At 43.6% G+C, this 15,579-nt stretch overlaps 1 protein-coding gene across 2 annotated transcripts in view; it reads right to left on the bottom strand.

The window, feature by feature from the left end:
• The window catches only part of LOC121569468 (rap guanine nucleotide exchange factor-like 1), a 34,661-nt gene extending 22,151 nt beyond the window's left edge, over window positions 1-12,510 (bottom strand). For both annotated transcript variants that reach the window (XM_041880446.2, XM_041880447.2), the window contains exon 1: window positions 11,196-12,510. In XM_041880446.2, the coding sequence (XP_041736380.2) occupies window positions 11,196-11,577 (382 nt within the window). In that variant the 5' untranslated portion in view covers window positions 11,578-12,510. The remainder of the gene's footprint in view (window positions 1-11,195) is intronic.
• Between the last annotated feature and the right edge of the window lie 3,069 nt (window positions 12,511-15,579).

Below are 15,579 nucleotides of genomic sequence, written 5' to 3'. Positions count from 1 at the left end.
GATCCACACAGTGGTAACAGAGAGAGATGGCCACTGATAATCTCCCTGCTCCTCTGTCAAACTAATACAGTGTGGCCAACCTCCACGGCAAACAGAGAAAATTAGCATGTGCTGAAGATGGATCGGTGCACGTAACAGGGTGGGAAGACGTTTTCCCTCTCCCTCCCTCTCCCCCCTCTCTCAAAAGCCTGCTCTCTCACTTTCTCTCCTCCCATCACGCATTTTGCTGAAGCTTAAAGTGCAGAAAATCTCTGGCTCAGATTAGAATTGAGCACACTGCTCCACATGACAGGAGTGGGAGAGAGGAGCACAAATCCAACTCCCACATAAACAAAGACACAGAACACATACGCCCAGAATCTCAAACATGTGCACCCCCACACACACACGTTGTACATGTACACACATAAACGCGCATGCTTGCGCATTCATGCAGAGGTAGATTATTTCAAATGGACATTACACATACATACATATAAACTCAACTAATTTACAGATGAGACTCGCTCATTCAAACGCCTGTGGATAAACAGAAAAAACATACTCCCTCCCTGCAATGCCCCTGATCTCAGGGTCAAAGCACTACTGCACATCTCCCACAGTCTGTGCCTGCATCCAAATGGCAAGAGGGCTTTGGTGGGAGGAGAGGAGGGGAGGTTGGGGAGTGAAGGCCATGCATGCGTGTTTGAGATTTGAAGTGGGCAGAGCATACAGCCTTGAGGTACACCCTCTCCTTCATCCCCTTTCATCTCTGGCCCTGCAGGAAGCACAAAGGCTGGGAGGGGAGGAGTACACACTCCCTTCAGGGGTGGAGCAATGGCAGGATGGAGAGATGGAAGGAGGTTGTGGTTCATGTCACAGCTGTGGACCACCTTATACCAGGGGGGAAGGGGGGAGGAGTTTTAGCCTCATAACAACACGAGGTCTGGAGACGGCTCATAAAGCAGCAGCTGTACATGTGGTTTGGATCTGGATCTGAACCAGTGGGACTGATTCAAAAACAAGATATTTACTCCTGAGGTGCTGAACTGTTGCACCCTCTACCACCACTGTGACCCTGCTGGTCATCTATGAACATTTGAACATCTTGAAGAATGATCTGGCCTTAATGGCCATGTACTTTTATCTCCACCCAGCACAGCCAGAAGAGCATGGTTCCTCTCTAGGTTTCTTCCTAGGTTCCTGCCTTTCTAGAGAGTTTTTCCTAGCCACCATGCTTCTTCATCTGCATTGCTTGCTGTTTGGGGTTTTAGGCTGGGTATCTGTATAGCACCTTGTGACATCTGCGGATGTAAAAAGTGCTTTATGAATACATTTGATTTGATATTGGAGAGACAGAAAGGCAGATTTCAGCCTATCCCTAGCTACCAACTGAACCGAACTAGTCTGGTATGCAGTTCTATAAACTGTGATACGTATCCCGTTTCTATGGTGACCTTCTCTTTTTGACTGTACTCTACCTTACTATGCGCATACAAAAACACACACACCCTCAGCTCTCTCTTAAGTGTTTGGGTTTCAGCATGAAGCGGTCAGATGGAGAGGTAGAGAGTGTGTGTGTGGGCGAGTTTGTGTGTGTACTCTGCATCTGCCTGTTGGCGCTTGTTCCACTTATCTGGTGCATCTCCAGCCCTCCGCCCTGCTCCTATCTTCCCCACGCCAATTCTCATTCTCCACCTCCAAACACACCGCCATTGACATGCAAATGAACACCAGGGCAAATATAAACATGGGCACACATACACAATCCTGTGTTGATATGGCAGAGAGGAAAAGTGAACACACAAAACAGCCACACATATATGCATGGACAATCTGGATTTAGTAAGTAACCCTAAACCAAATGGTGACAAACACAAAACACAGACACGCAGCAGTGGTTCTCTGCTGTTCATAGTGAGTGGCAGCCCTCTTCTCTGGTTAACCTAATTCAAACTGCACCCAGGAGCTACTCTGAGGCCTCCCCTCCCCAACCACAACCCTCCATTTTGGGCAGTGGAGAAACTTGTCTGGCCACTCGCTCCAGTGGGTTTGCAGAAAGGCTCAAATATGCACCCAAGGCCATCCAAGCTGAGGCAATGCCACTCACATACTTTCCCACCACTGTGGATAATGCTATAGGACACATACATACATACATACATACATACATACATACATACAATACAAATATATTTTATACTTTAGATTCTTCAAAGTAGCCACCCTTTGCCTTGATGACAGCTTTGCACGCTCTTGTCATTCTCTCAACCAGCTTCACCTGGAATGCTTTTCCAACAGTCTTGAAGGAGTTCCCACATATGCTGAGCACTTGTTGGCTGCTTTTCCTTCACTCTGCAGTCCAATTCATCCCAAACCATCTCAATTTGGTTGAGGTCGGGTGATTGTGGAGGCCAGGTCATCTGATGCAGTACTCCATCACTCTCCTTCTTGGTAAAATAGCCCTTACACAGCATGGAGGTGTGTTTTGGGTCATTGTCCTGTTGAAAAACAAATGATAGTCCCACTAAGCACAAACCAGATGGGATGGCGTATTGCTGCAGAATGCAGTGGTCCCATGCTGGTTAAGTGTGCCTTGAATTCGAAATAAAATCACTGAGTGTCATAAGCAAAGCACCCCCCCACCACCTCCTCCATGCTTCACGGTGGGAACCACACATGCAGAGATCATCCGTTCACCTACTCTGCGTCTCACAAAGACACGGCGGTTGGAACCAAAAAATCTCAAATTTGGACTCATCAGACCAAAGGACAGATTTCCACCGGTCTAATGTCCATTGCTCGTGTTTCTTGGCCCAAGCAAGTCTCTTCTTCTTATTGGTGTCCTTTAGTACTGGTTTCCTTTGCAGCAATTCGACCATGAAGGCCTGATTTACGCAGTCTCCTCTGAACAGTTGATGTTGAGATGTGTCTGTTACTTGAACTCTGTGAAGGATTTATTTGGGCTGCAATCTGAGGTGCAGTTAACTCTAATGAACTTATCCTCTGCAGCAGAAGTAACTCTGGGTCTTCCTTTCCTGTGGCAGTCCTCATGAGAGCCAGTTTCATCATAGTGCTTGATGGTTTTTGTGACTGCACTTGAAGAAACTTTCAAAGTTCTTGACATTTTCCGGATTGACTGACCTTCATGTCTTAAAGTAATGATGGACTGTCGTTTCTCTTTGCTTATTTGAGCGGTCCTTGCCATAATATGGACTTGGTATTTTACCAAATAGGGCTATCTTCTGTATACCCCCCCTACCTTGTCACAACACAACTGATTGGATCAAACTCATTAAGGAAATAAATTCCACAAATTAACTTTTAAGAAGGCACACCTGTTAATTGAAACGCTATCCAGGTGACTACCTCATGAAGCTAGTTGAAAGAATGCCAAGAGTGTGCAAAGCTGTCATCAAGGTAAACGGTGGCTACTTTGAAGAATCTCAAATATAAAATATATTTTGATTTGTTTAACACTTCTTTGGTTACTGCATGATTCCATACGTGTTATTTCATCGTTTTGATGTCTTCACTATTATTCTACAATGTAGAATATAGTAAAAATAAAGAAAAATCCTGGAATTAGTAGGTGTATCCAAACTTTTGACTGGTACTGTACATACATACATACATACATACATACATACATACAACAAGCTTTTGCAACATACAGCACTCCAGCACATAACTATGGAACAAACATGTGTAGCAAGACTATTGGACATGGCAATACAATGGTGCATAGCAGTGGCTACGTCAGGGCACCATCAAATCAAAGTCAAATATAGTCTGCATATATCTCTATCCAGATTTGGAAACACTGCTCTACTGTTTATTATAGCTCCACTGTAATAAGACACTTCATCCACATTGTTATGTTTCCAAGACACTCCCACCAAACAACACTAGGGGTCACGCCCCAGATGTTTAAGCGATACGCCCAAATGGCGTCTCTCTCTAGTACACGCCCCTGTGACAGAGCTATAAAATAAGTGCACATGTACAAACACACATGGCTTCCATGGGAAACACCCTTAATCAATAGACTACACCCACAAAGAAAAGGCTAACTATTTTTCCTCAGTTTAGTTCTCTTAGCGCACGTCTTTGCCCATCAGTGCAGCTGCTGTGACCTTTTGGCTGCTATTCACACATTTAAAAACCATGTTGGCGCTGGGCGGCAGGTAGCTTAGTGGTTAAGAGCGTTGTGCCAGTAACCGAAAGGTCGCTGGTTCTAATCCCCAAGCCGACTATGTGACAAATCTGTCGATGTGCCCTTGAACAAGGCACTTAACCCTAATTGCTCCTGTAAGTCGCTCTGGATAAGAGCGTCTGCTAAATGACAAAAAGAAGAAGAAAAAAAGGTTGGGATTGATGGGACTCCGTTTGAGCCCTTCTAACAGCAAAACTCAGGAGGAGATGGCTATTGCAAACATATGCCTTTCACCCTTCCTCCATTTCTCTTCACTGACGATTCCTCAAGGTTCTGAAAGAATAATCTACCGCAAAGTTTGAACTACTAACATTTTGTTCTACAGACTGTGTGGTCAGAGCATACTCTAAGTAACAATGCACCTGCCATGATGGCTGCATGCCTTCTACAATTCCTCTCAGTTTATCATGTAGCTTGTACATCATCCTCTGGCCCTTATGCTGGGGAACATTCTGGAGAGAGTATCCTTCTTGGCCATGGATTGAGTGTGTGTCCCTTAAATGTAACCTGACAGTTTCCATGCTAGTCAATTCTATCTCTCTAATACAATTGTTCCCAAATCAGATTCCTAAGCCTGTCAAGTTGATTGGTCTACCGACATTGGTCTACCGTCCCCTGCGATTAGGCCTGTTCCTGAGTCAGTTTTTAGTGTTACAGGGGGAGGGACGGAGGACGAAGGGTTTTTATTACTGCCAGCGTGCTCGGGGTAATCTGGGTGCGAGCGAGCCTGCCTAATGTGGCACACCGCACGGCAGAGAAAATAACCACTGCTCCTGTCACATCAAAGGATGTCAAGTGGCGTAGCGGTTCACCAGGGTAAGTCATAGTCACTACCCAGCTGGCTAGGCTACAACCAGACTCCCTCTGGATGGTCAACACTAGTTAGTACCAAACTGCCAACTGAGAGAAAGAAGGCACTGCACTGATCTACTCGTCATCACGCCACCTGGATAGGCTAGCAGATAAAGAAGTGATGAGTAGATGAGAACATCCTTATGATATAGCAGCCAGTTAACAAGTGTATTTTGCTCGGTCTCTCTGTCCCCTTCTTCCTCCCACTGGCTGTCACACTGTCCATACAGTTTATTAAAGCTCTATTCCCTCTCTCCCAAGTTTCATGTTCTAAAAAACACATCTCCTTCCTTCCTGCGTTCCCTCTGTTTCTCTTCCTCCTCCTCCTCCTCTTGCTTCCCTGCAAGTGCTGGTTGCCATGTGAACAGGTGCTGGAGAGCCTCTTTTCCACGCAGACACACAGATAGACATGCTCCAACCCGCTCTCTCACACACACACGCACACGAACACACTCTTATGTAAGCAAACAAATGCACACATCCATGTAAGTGAACAAGTACAGAAATGCAAACAGATGCATCCAAGCGCGCACACACACACGCATAAAAACATACAGAGATTCAAACACACACACACACACACACAGTAAGTCAGGCAAGTCAATCAGCCCTGGAGGGCCCCATCGTGCTCTCCTCAGAGTGGTCCAGGTGCGTGGGCTAGAGAAGAGAGGAGAGTGCAGGCATGTAGAGAGGAAGGAGGAAGGGGGGGTCAGCTGTCCCTCCTTTCCTTATGTAAAAGCATCCAAAAGGAGTGGGCACTAGCCAGACGCCGCTCTTTTAATCCCTCTTTCTTTACATAAAAGAACCATCAGAATCCCTCCCACACAGCCCAATGCAATCACATTTTCTCCCTTTCGTTCCACAAGACTTTGCAGCTGCGTGGCTCTGAGTCTGAGAAAAACTGCATCTCTGGATGTGGAATGTAAAGCAATGAGAGCATCAAGCAAAGTTAAAGTCTATAGTTTAAACATCCCACTTGGCTTTGTGAATAACTGATGTGGAGCTTGATACATGTTCCCTATGCATTGCACGTGTCCTTGTCATTCTGCAAGACAAAACAGCCATGTAATGTAATGTACTGTACGCAACTGCTGCAGCATCTCCAGTGCCCTGACACCCTCGTCTGTATCGATCATAGCCATTATTGTACCCATGGGTGACTGGTCTAAATCTCTACTACTTGTTTGGTTTCGTGCTTTTACATTCAATACTATAGTATACTAAGAATGTGTACTGTCCAAATACATAGGATGTGGAGTGGCAAATTCCCCTCTTTGTTGTTATAATCATAGTATACCCATCTGTTTTCATGTGGACTATTTAAATCAGACAATAATAGTGGTAATGGACTTTGGACGTGTGGTTTCCAAGTTGTAACGTATCACAATGGCTTCGTTAACAGATTGTTTTGATCTTGATTTCCACTGTAACTCTACACACCTAACCATCGCCTCAACACGCCTGTTCCTAGAACCAATAGCGTGGTTGGACGAGAAATGAAACCACAAGGTAAACAAGGTTACATAAGAGCAGGGCCGTTGACCTTGAAAAGGACGGGACTTTTTTTAGGGGCTGTCAAAATGCTTATAATCTGTTCTGGTCTCTCACACACGCACTGAAGCAGAGGGCAGTGACTCAGAGGGTTCATGGTGTTCGTCTGGAGCGCCACTCAGCCAACACTGATCTGGGACAGCCGATATGGACAGCCTTTTGCATAGTATCTCTGTGAGAGCACTGTGGTTTGCAGTGGTAAAATGTAATCGGGTGTGGTGTACTCAAGTCTGTCAGGTAGAGCGTCAGATAGGAGTGTGTGAGACAGGGAGTCATAAGGTTCAAGGGGTTGGGGAGCATGCAGTGTTTGGGTCGTAGTGGACCTTGTTGACATTGTTTCAACATAAACACATTTGCATCCAGACACACACTTCCTAATTAGAAACATTTAGGCTATAAGCCAGGATCAAGATCCAACCTAGATCCATAATCCAAAGATTCATTTCTGCTCCACATGTCAGGGTGGGCAGGTCCGCTCAATCTGGTCCGCTATTGTTAACTAATCCTGGATTAGCCACGCTTTTTCAGATTTTCTACATATTCTAGAACTTCCCCATCCAAACAGCAGCGGGCTTGGCCCTCAAAGAAACAGGTTAAACGAGATGAAACATATTTCAGCTATCTGGGTTGTAGTTCACTAAGTGTTTATAACACCAACACAGCTCCCTGGAGTGAATTAAGTCCAAGAAAAACAAGTCTGAGACAAATGAAAGTGAAACAGAATAGTGACCTTTTGGAATGGACCAGATGAACTCTCATGAACCCTCTTCAGCCGTACGCCAACCAAGCTCTCTGTATATTTTTTGTCAATAAACTCAAAGCATACATAGATAAGGTTTAACATTAACCCATTTATCAATAAAATGTCCCATTTTGATTCATTCGGAATCAGATATGCATTCTGGAATCACATCTGCGGTTTCAAACATGACTATTGGCTGCTATACAAAGCCAATTCAATCTCCAGCACTACGATGTTGCTTCTCTCTTCCTATGAATGATGCAGTGGAGATATGCCTTTTCCTGTAGAATGCAGTAGGGGGAAATTGACAGAAGAACAAAAGCGCGAGAGAGGGGAATTCAAACACGCTCAGTCAGTTTGACAGGAACATGCAGGAAGACCCGGGGAGCAGGTCAGAGAGGTCAAGGGGTCATAGGATAGAAGGTACACTGGCTTTACAATGCATAATGGGGGATGGTTGCCCGCAAGCAGAATAGTTGTGAGAATTTGCTGGAGGTGCATTGAACCCTTATACACTAAATGAACCTAGGTAGAGCAGATTCCTCCTGCAACAGAGGAACAGGAACTAATGTGGATTATCACTAAACAGTAGGTCTCAATATGAGTCCTGGACACAGTTAATTGCAGGGGTTTATTCTAATACATTTCCTGATCATATTCTATTGATCTGTTCATTGTTGCCCGTAATAATGCCTGATCACCACATTATCATTCATCACAGTCGTACTTCATAAATCTATTGGATTTTCCAGAGAGATCCTGCAATAGTGTTACAGTGTGTGAAACCCACATCATGCACCAATATAACAGATCAATTGAGCAGAATTCAAGGTTTGGCTGGGAGGGAAATCAGCATGTTACACAGGAAGCCTTGGCAATCTACCTTGGAAATCTCTGTTAAATCCTGTTACTGCATGACTTGTTGAGATAAGCAGTGGAAAAAAATCTCACAATGAGATATGGCAATGGCAAAGCTGCAAAGTAGATATTGACATACTGGAGGCTTCACTCAAAGGTAGAAATTGACAGCGGTGGTGTCATCTAATGCAGTGTATCACCCACCATCCCCCACAGGATAGGCATACATCACATCACATCACATCATAACCACTAACCTACTTCCCTTCAACAACATCAACTGCTTTGGAATCTTCTCTCCCACCATTCCAAGAAACCATCACCAGCTCCATCACCTACATCTGTTTATGGTTTCTATATTAGTGTATTCATATCTGGGCTCAGGGTTGGGTAGGTTGCTTTATAATTGTAATCCGTTACAGTTACCTGTCCAACATTGTAATCAGTAGCCTAATTTTTAGATTACACAAACTCAGTAACGTAATCTGATTCAGTTTAAGATTACTTTTCCCTTTAGAGGCATTACATGCAAACCTCAATTGCCAAATTGCATGAGCGAGCGTTGCAAAATAAAAATGTACACATACATGTTATTCAATCATTTCACCCATACCGCTCGCACGCGTGAACGATCGTCTGCATAGCCAAGCGCTAAAGTAGAATTTAGTTATATTTGAGGCGCGCCACAAGTCCCCTCCTTATCGGATATCAGGAAGATGCAAACCCAAGCTTGAAAGATAAATGAGGAGAGATTCATTAACGATAACTAACTAAAAACTAACTAGGTTCCCCTTTTTATCTGTGGATTAATCGTCAGAGTAGAGAAACACAGGATTTTGTATGACTCCAGGTCAAAATTCTACAAAGATCCAGCTAAAAACCAGACCATATACACATTTTAGGTCAAATTAGCTTGCAATAGCAAGCTAGCTTAGTGTGTTCGACATGCCCCCAAATTAATATAGTTGGTTCTGATATTTTAACCTGAGTGTCATGATCGTGTCTGGTGTGGATAGACAAAATCAACATGCGTGTGTCTGGTGAAGTCAGCACGTTAGAAGAAGACAGAAAGGACTATCCATCAAACGCATTTGGTGTGTTATCATTTACATTTACGCCATTTAGCAGACGCTCTTATCCAGAGCGACTTACAGTTACTGCAAACATTTTATTTTTTATTTTTTCATACTGGCCCCCCGTGGGAAACGAACCCACAACCATGGCGTTGCAAACGCCATGCTCTACCAACTGAGCTACACGGGAACATAGATCTATGACACACGCACACCACCAGAGGGGCTATGCATCTGGTATCTTTGAAATTAAGCTAATGATACTACTTCATATTTGTTATTCTCACAGGAAATATGGAGAGAAATGCTACAGATATGTACGGTGCAGATATTACTCTTCTTTAAAATGTGCTATGGTGGCTTCTGCATTGGTTTACAAAATGTTCAACTTATTATTTTAATTCTGTATGCTCATCTCCTCACAATCCCTTGTGATAGAAAATAATTCTGGATCAAATCCTTTAGGACAATAATGTAGGCTCACTCCAGAATAAAAAAAGTATAAATCCCATTGTATCGTCTGCTCTTTAGCTGCCAACAGAAACATTGTCTTTTAGGATGAGAATCATGACCTCATTTTTATAAATAAATAAGTGCACAAACTCAGCAGCCAATGTGCGAAGACTAGCGCTTTCCTCCATGACTGATCATGAAGCAGCCAGTTTCCATATGAAAGACACGCTTCTACTGTAATGACTGATCATGAAGCAGCCAGTTTCCATATGAAAGACATTCTACTACTGTAATGACTGATCATGAAGCAGACAGTTTCCATATGAAAGACATTCTACTACTGTAATGACTGATCATGAAGCAGCCAGTTTCCATATGAAAGACATTCTACTACTGTAATGACTGATCATGAAGCAGCCAGTTTCCATATGAAAGACACGCTTCTACTGTAATGACTGATCATGAAGCAGACAGTTTCCATATGAAAGACATTCTACTACTGTAATGACTGATCATGAAGCAGACAGTTTCCATATGAAAGACACGCTTCTACTGTAATGACTGATCATGAAGCAGACAGTTTCCATATGAAAGACATTCTACTACTGTAATGACTGATCATGAAGCAGACAGTTTCCATATGAAAGACATTCTACTACTGTAATGACTGATCATGAAGCAGACAGTTTCCATATGAAAGACACACTACTACTGTAAGGACTGATCATGAAGCAGCCAGTTTCCATATGAAAGACATTCTACTACTATAATGACTGATCATGAAGCAGCCAGTTTCCATATGAAAGACACGCTGCTACTGTAATGACTGAACATGAAGCAGACAGTTTCCATATGAAAGACATGCTTCTACTGTCATAGTCAAATGCAAATGAGCTCAATCAAAATGTTTTTGTTGAATAAACGGAACCCTAGAGGCTATAAATGAGATTCTGGGCGAGTGTCACTGAAATGTAAAACGTAAATATCATTCATTTTTGCGTGGTCTTCTTTTCTGAGGCGTGAGAAACATCTGGACCATCCCTTTTAATAACATGCTTTAATTTTTCGTAACGAGGACAGCCGTTCTTATGTAACTGTTGAATCAGAGAATATAACAAGGCAATGATGGGAAGGAACCCTTCCTCACCAACCACCCCCTAATCCTACAGCCTGGAATAGATCACTGACTGAGTATTTGGGGTTTCTGTTATTGTATGAGCAAAAAGAGAAAATAAGCAAAAGCTTAGTTATTTTCAATAGCCTATGCAGGCCTATAGACTAGGATATAGCCTAATCAAGGACCAAATGGTAGTTTTGGGTTCCTGGATAGGCTACATTCCTTTGACAAGTGAATTGCTTGGCTAATTTGCAAAAGTGAAACTTAAACAAACAACTGAGTGTGATTATTGACAGGCCAATAGGTGGATGCACTGTGTTGTATAAATGCTGTTGATTGACTAGGCCCATTTACCTGTGCAGTTGCCATATCGTTTGCCCGCCACGCTGTCCAGTAGCGCCAACGCCAGGTTGTCCGGCGTGTCCGCAGGCAGCGGGGTCCAGTTCGTGTCCAGACTCGCCTCTGAGCTTTGCTCATCGCTAGACAGCGACGGGCTCCTAATGTCCGCAGTGGCCGATGGCCAGCACGGTGCTTCTTCAGTGTCCGGGCTGAACACCTCCCTGGCCGGACCGCTCTCTGGAGAAGTCTCCCTGAAAAACGGAACCACCCGAGACAGGCTGGCTCTCCGCCGAGAAGCGCCAGTGCCAGTCGCCTTCTCCCCAAAGCCACCAGCTCGAGTGAGCGCCGTTGTCTGTTTCTTCAAAAACTTTTCCAGGGGCTTCATTCCCGCCGGCATTTTGATACAATACCGCAATAAGGCTTTTTTCGATGGTGATTGATATTAACTGAATAGCTCTGCAGGAACTAACGTTGTGTGACTACATTATACAAGCATCCATGCGTAATTCTATTGACTGGTCTTCGCAGTAGGCTCTTGCATGGAGATAATTAACCCATTTGTCAAATCATGATTTGAAAGGGAGCAGTGTAAAAATCCGATTTGTGAAGCAGCAGTCTATCGACATCCGCGACAGCGTGCTCTCACACACGACTGCACGTTCTGGTTGAGTATCTTTTATCGCAAAATGTCAAAACCTGCTCCACAACAACCGCTCCCTGGCATCTCCTCCACCTCTGCAGACGTTTCGGGCGCGTCAAGGAACAGTGTTTGTCCGTTTCAAGCAGCGGCCAAAATACACTGGATGATGAACGCAAGGTGCCAAATACACACACTCTCAGCAGAGCACAATGCGATAGCCAGAAACAACAGATAAGGGTAACAGCGGGGGTTGGTAAATAGGCGCCCCAGTAGCTTTTTACCACCAACAAATGCGACGCGTCCTTGCCGCATGGGGTATCTCTTGCTGCTGGCGTCAAAGCAATCTACTGCAGTGATATCGCCAGTGGGAATGGCCTCGGCTCCTCCGTATGTGTGGAAGCTTGTTCAGATAAGTAGCAGCCGTTTCCCTCTCCCGTTCTCCGTTTGAATGCTTATTGAATGCAGTGGTTCGAGCTCTGTGTGGACACAGTCCTTCTCTCTTTCACTCACACTCTTCGGGGGTGTGTGTATGTGCTGTATTTGGGACCGCTGCTATATTAACTCGCCCCCTTCCTTCCTTCCTTCCTTCCTTAATCTGCAGTTGCGCGTTTGTTGCAGTCGGTACTCCTCAGTGCCTGCTGGCTCAGTTGGTAGAGCATGGCGCTTGCAACGCCAGGGTGGTGGGTTCGTTTCCCACGGGGGGCCAGTATGAAAAATGTATGCACTCACTAATTGTAAGTAGCTCTGGATAAGAGCGTCTGCTAAATTACGTAAATGTAAATGAATGGCAGCTGCTCACTCCCACTCCCACTGAAAACAAGGGCCGGCCCTAGGCATAAGCGGTATAGGAGATTGCCTAGTGCCGCTAGAGGGCCCCGACCAACAAAAACAAACGTTTTAAATTATTTATTATTATGTGTTGGAACTCAGTCGGGGTCTTAATTTACTGTTTAGCATTAGAATAGTACAATACACACGGTGCAATTTCGAAATGTACTGTATAAGGACAATGAAACTGTAAGACTGACATACTTCTCAACATGCTCACAACCTGCCATTGGATACCATTTTTTTTGTATGGTGCATGTCAAGTTAGTCAAATTGGCTGTATAGACAATTACACTGAGTGCACAAATCATTAGGAACACCTGCTTTTTCCATGACATAGACTAACCAGGTGAATCTGGTTGAAAGCTATGATCCCTTATTGATGTCACCTGTTAAATCCACTTTAAACAGTGTAGATGAAGGGGAGGAGACAGGTTAAAGAAGGATATTTAATCCTAGAGACAATTGAGACATGGATTGTGTATGTGTGCCATTCAGAGGGTGAATGGGCAAGACAAAATATTTAAGTGCCTTTGAACAGATATGGTATTAGGTGCCAAGCGCACACGTTTGAGTGTGTCAAGAACTGCAACGCAATGATTTTCATGCTCAACAGTTTCCTGTGTGTATCAAGAATGGTCCACCACCCAAAGGACTTCCAGCCAATTTGACACAACTGTGGGAAGCATTGGAGTCAACTTGTCCCTGTGGAACGCTTTCGACACCTTGTAGAGTCAATGCCCCAACGAATTGAGGCTGTTCTGAGGGCAAAAGCGGGTGCAACTCAATATTAGGAAGGTGTTCCTAATGTTTCATACACTCAGTGTATATTTACCATCTACTAGTTGTTCTATGTAGCACTTCAAAAAGTTTTGAAATGTGTACCTTGTATTTTTGCTATTGGATTAAATGGTAGTAAAAATGAGTAAATGGTGAGCCTATCATTATGTGTCCCGTGTAGCTCAGTTGGTAGAGCATGGTGCTTGCAATGCCAGGGTTGTGGGTTCGATTCCCACGGGGGACCAGTATGAAAAATGTATGCACTCACTAACTGTAAGTAGCTCTGGATAAGAGCGTCTGCTAAATGACTAAAATGTTAATGTGATGTATTCAGTGGCGACCCATCATTCAGGGCAAGTGGGGCTTAGCCCCACCTGTTTAGCTAAAAATCAAATAAGATAACTTATTTATTTAGCCTGTTTTGCATGATATTTTGGCATTAATACGTGTCACATATCAGTTTGCAAACAATGTAAAAAATAAATAAGCATTGAGTTAATAAAGCCGCATACAAACATGGTCTCTTTTTTGCTTTCTTGAGTAAGGCAGCTCCAACATGCAGGTGTTTCAGCCTAGCTCAGTGCTTTCTGTGGTGGTGGGGCAGCAAGTGTAAAATACAGAGCATAGGGTTGGTAGTTCTCTAGTTGCGCCGTGATTTGCTCAGTGTTCTGTCACTCATGGAGACAGTACGTCGCCGCAATATCTACGGGGAGAGCTCGACAATTCAAGCCCCTTGGGTGCTGCCATAGAGTTACATTAGAAGTGCCCATCCAAGAAGGCTCAAGGTCATTGGCCACAGATAAAATTACGTCAAATCAAGTTATATCTACTGTAGCTTTGATTGGACGTGTCAACATCATACTTTCAAAATCTTAGCTAGCAAGCTAGCAGTCATCATCATGAATCAAGTCGACAATCTACTGGCAAATCCTTTTCAATCCTTGTCGTATGAAGAGAAATTATAGATAAAACGTATCGGTGCTCATCGGCCATTGGACATAAACATTACACAACAAGTTGGAAATCACAAATTCAACCATGAGTGGTTTGGAAGGAATCAGTGGCTAACTGCAAGTGTTGCAAAGCAATCACTAGCCTGCTATTCAGTGGAGTGGGTGTGTGGTCCAAGTCTGGGTTTAAGGGTCTATTTTCCAAGCTTAAAAGGATAAATATTCACATGCCATGGGTCAGATAAGGTTGAATAAATGCTGTCAATCCAGCATTACTTCTGCCGCGTTCAAAACAACTGGAAACTCGGAAAAGGGAATTCTCAGACTTCACTGAGTTGAAGACAGCAGGGAACAAAAAAAAAGAGCTCCAACTAGGAAAATACTTTTTGAATGGTCATCCAACTCGGATTTCCAACTCGGGAACTTGGGCCTCTTTCTAGAGCTCCAACCTGAAGATCACTGACATCATGATTCAACCTTGTTTTTTTCTGAGTTCATCCAGAGAATTCCAGACTTTGATGACAAAGTTTGATGACAAAATTTGCCCATAAAGGACTGCTGTGCCACCTTCCTGTTCAAGTGAGCATAGCACAACAAGGTGAGTCCAAAAATGTGTTGTATGCTGCTGCATAAATGATGTAATATGCCAGGGAGATATGTATACTGTAGCTAAGAAAGTAATACTAAGTGTATGTTGTGTAGTAAGCTGTTAGTAGCCCATGTGCCTCACCCTAATAATTTGGTCTATTTTCACCTCTTAATTTTCCCTACTGTTCTGACTTGGTGGTGCACATGTAGCCTATAACCTGTTTTAGAGAAATGTAATCATCGAATATTGTAAGAGCTTTCATTGTCTGCTTATATGCCCCTGTTATTTATCCTACAGTTCTGACTTGGTGTACAGGGAGAACGGCACATGTTCTGAATTCTGTCGGTGTACATTTCAAAAGTGCTGAACAAATACAGTGGCTTGCGAAAGTATTTTTCCCCCCTTGGCATTTTTCAAATTTTGTTGCCTTACAACCTGGAATTTAAATTGATTTTTGGGGGGTTTGTATCATTTTGATTTACACAACATGCCTACCATTTTGAAGATGCAAAATATTTTTTCTTGTAAAACAAACAACAAATAAAACAAAAAAAAACAGAACTTGAGCGTGCATAACTATTCACCCCCCCCAAAGTCAATACATTGTAGAGC

The sequence above is a fragment of the Coregonus clupeaformis genome, chromosome 35 (assembly GCF_020615455.1).
Source record: "Coregonus clupeaformis isolate EN_2021a chromosome 35, ASM2061545v1, whole genome shotgun sequence".
In the NCBI taxonomy this organism is placed as follows: domain Eukaryota; kingdom Metazoa; phylum Chordata; class Actinopteri; order Salmoniformes; family Salmonidae; genus Coregonus; species Coregonus clupeaformis.
Note: the sequence above shows the minus strand (reverse complement) of the source record. Positions and strands in the feature narration are given on the sequence as shown.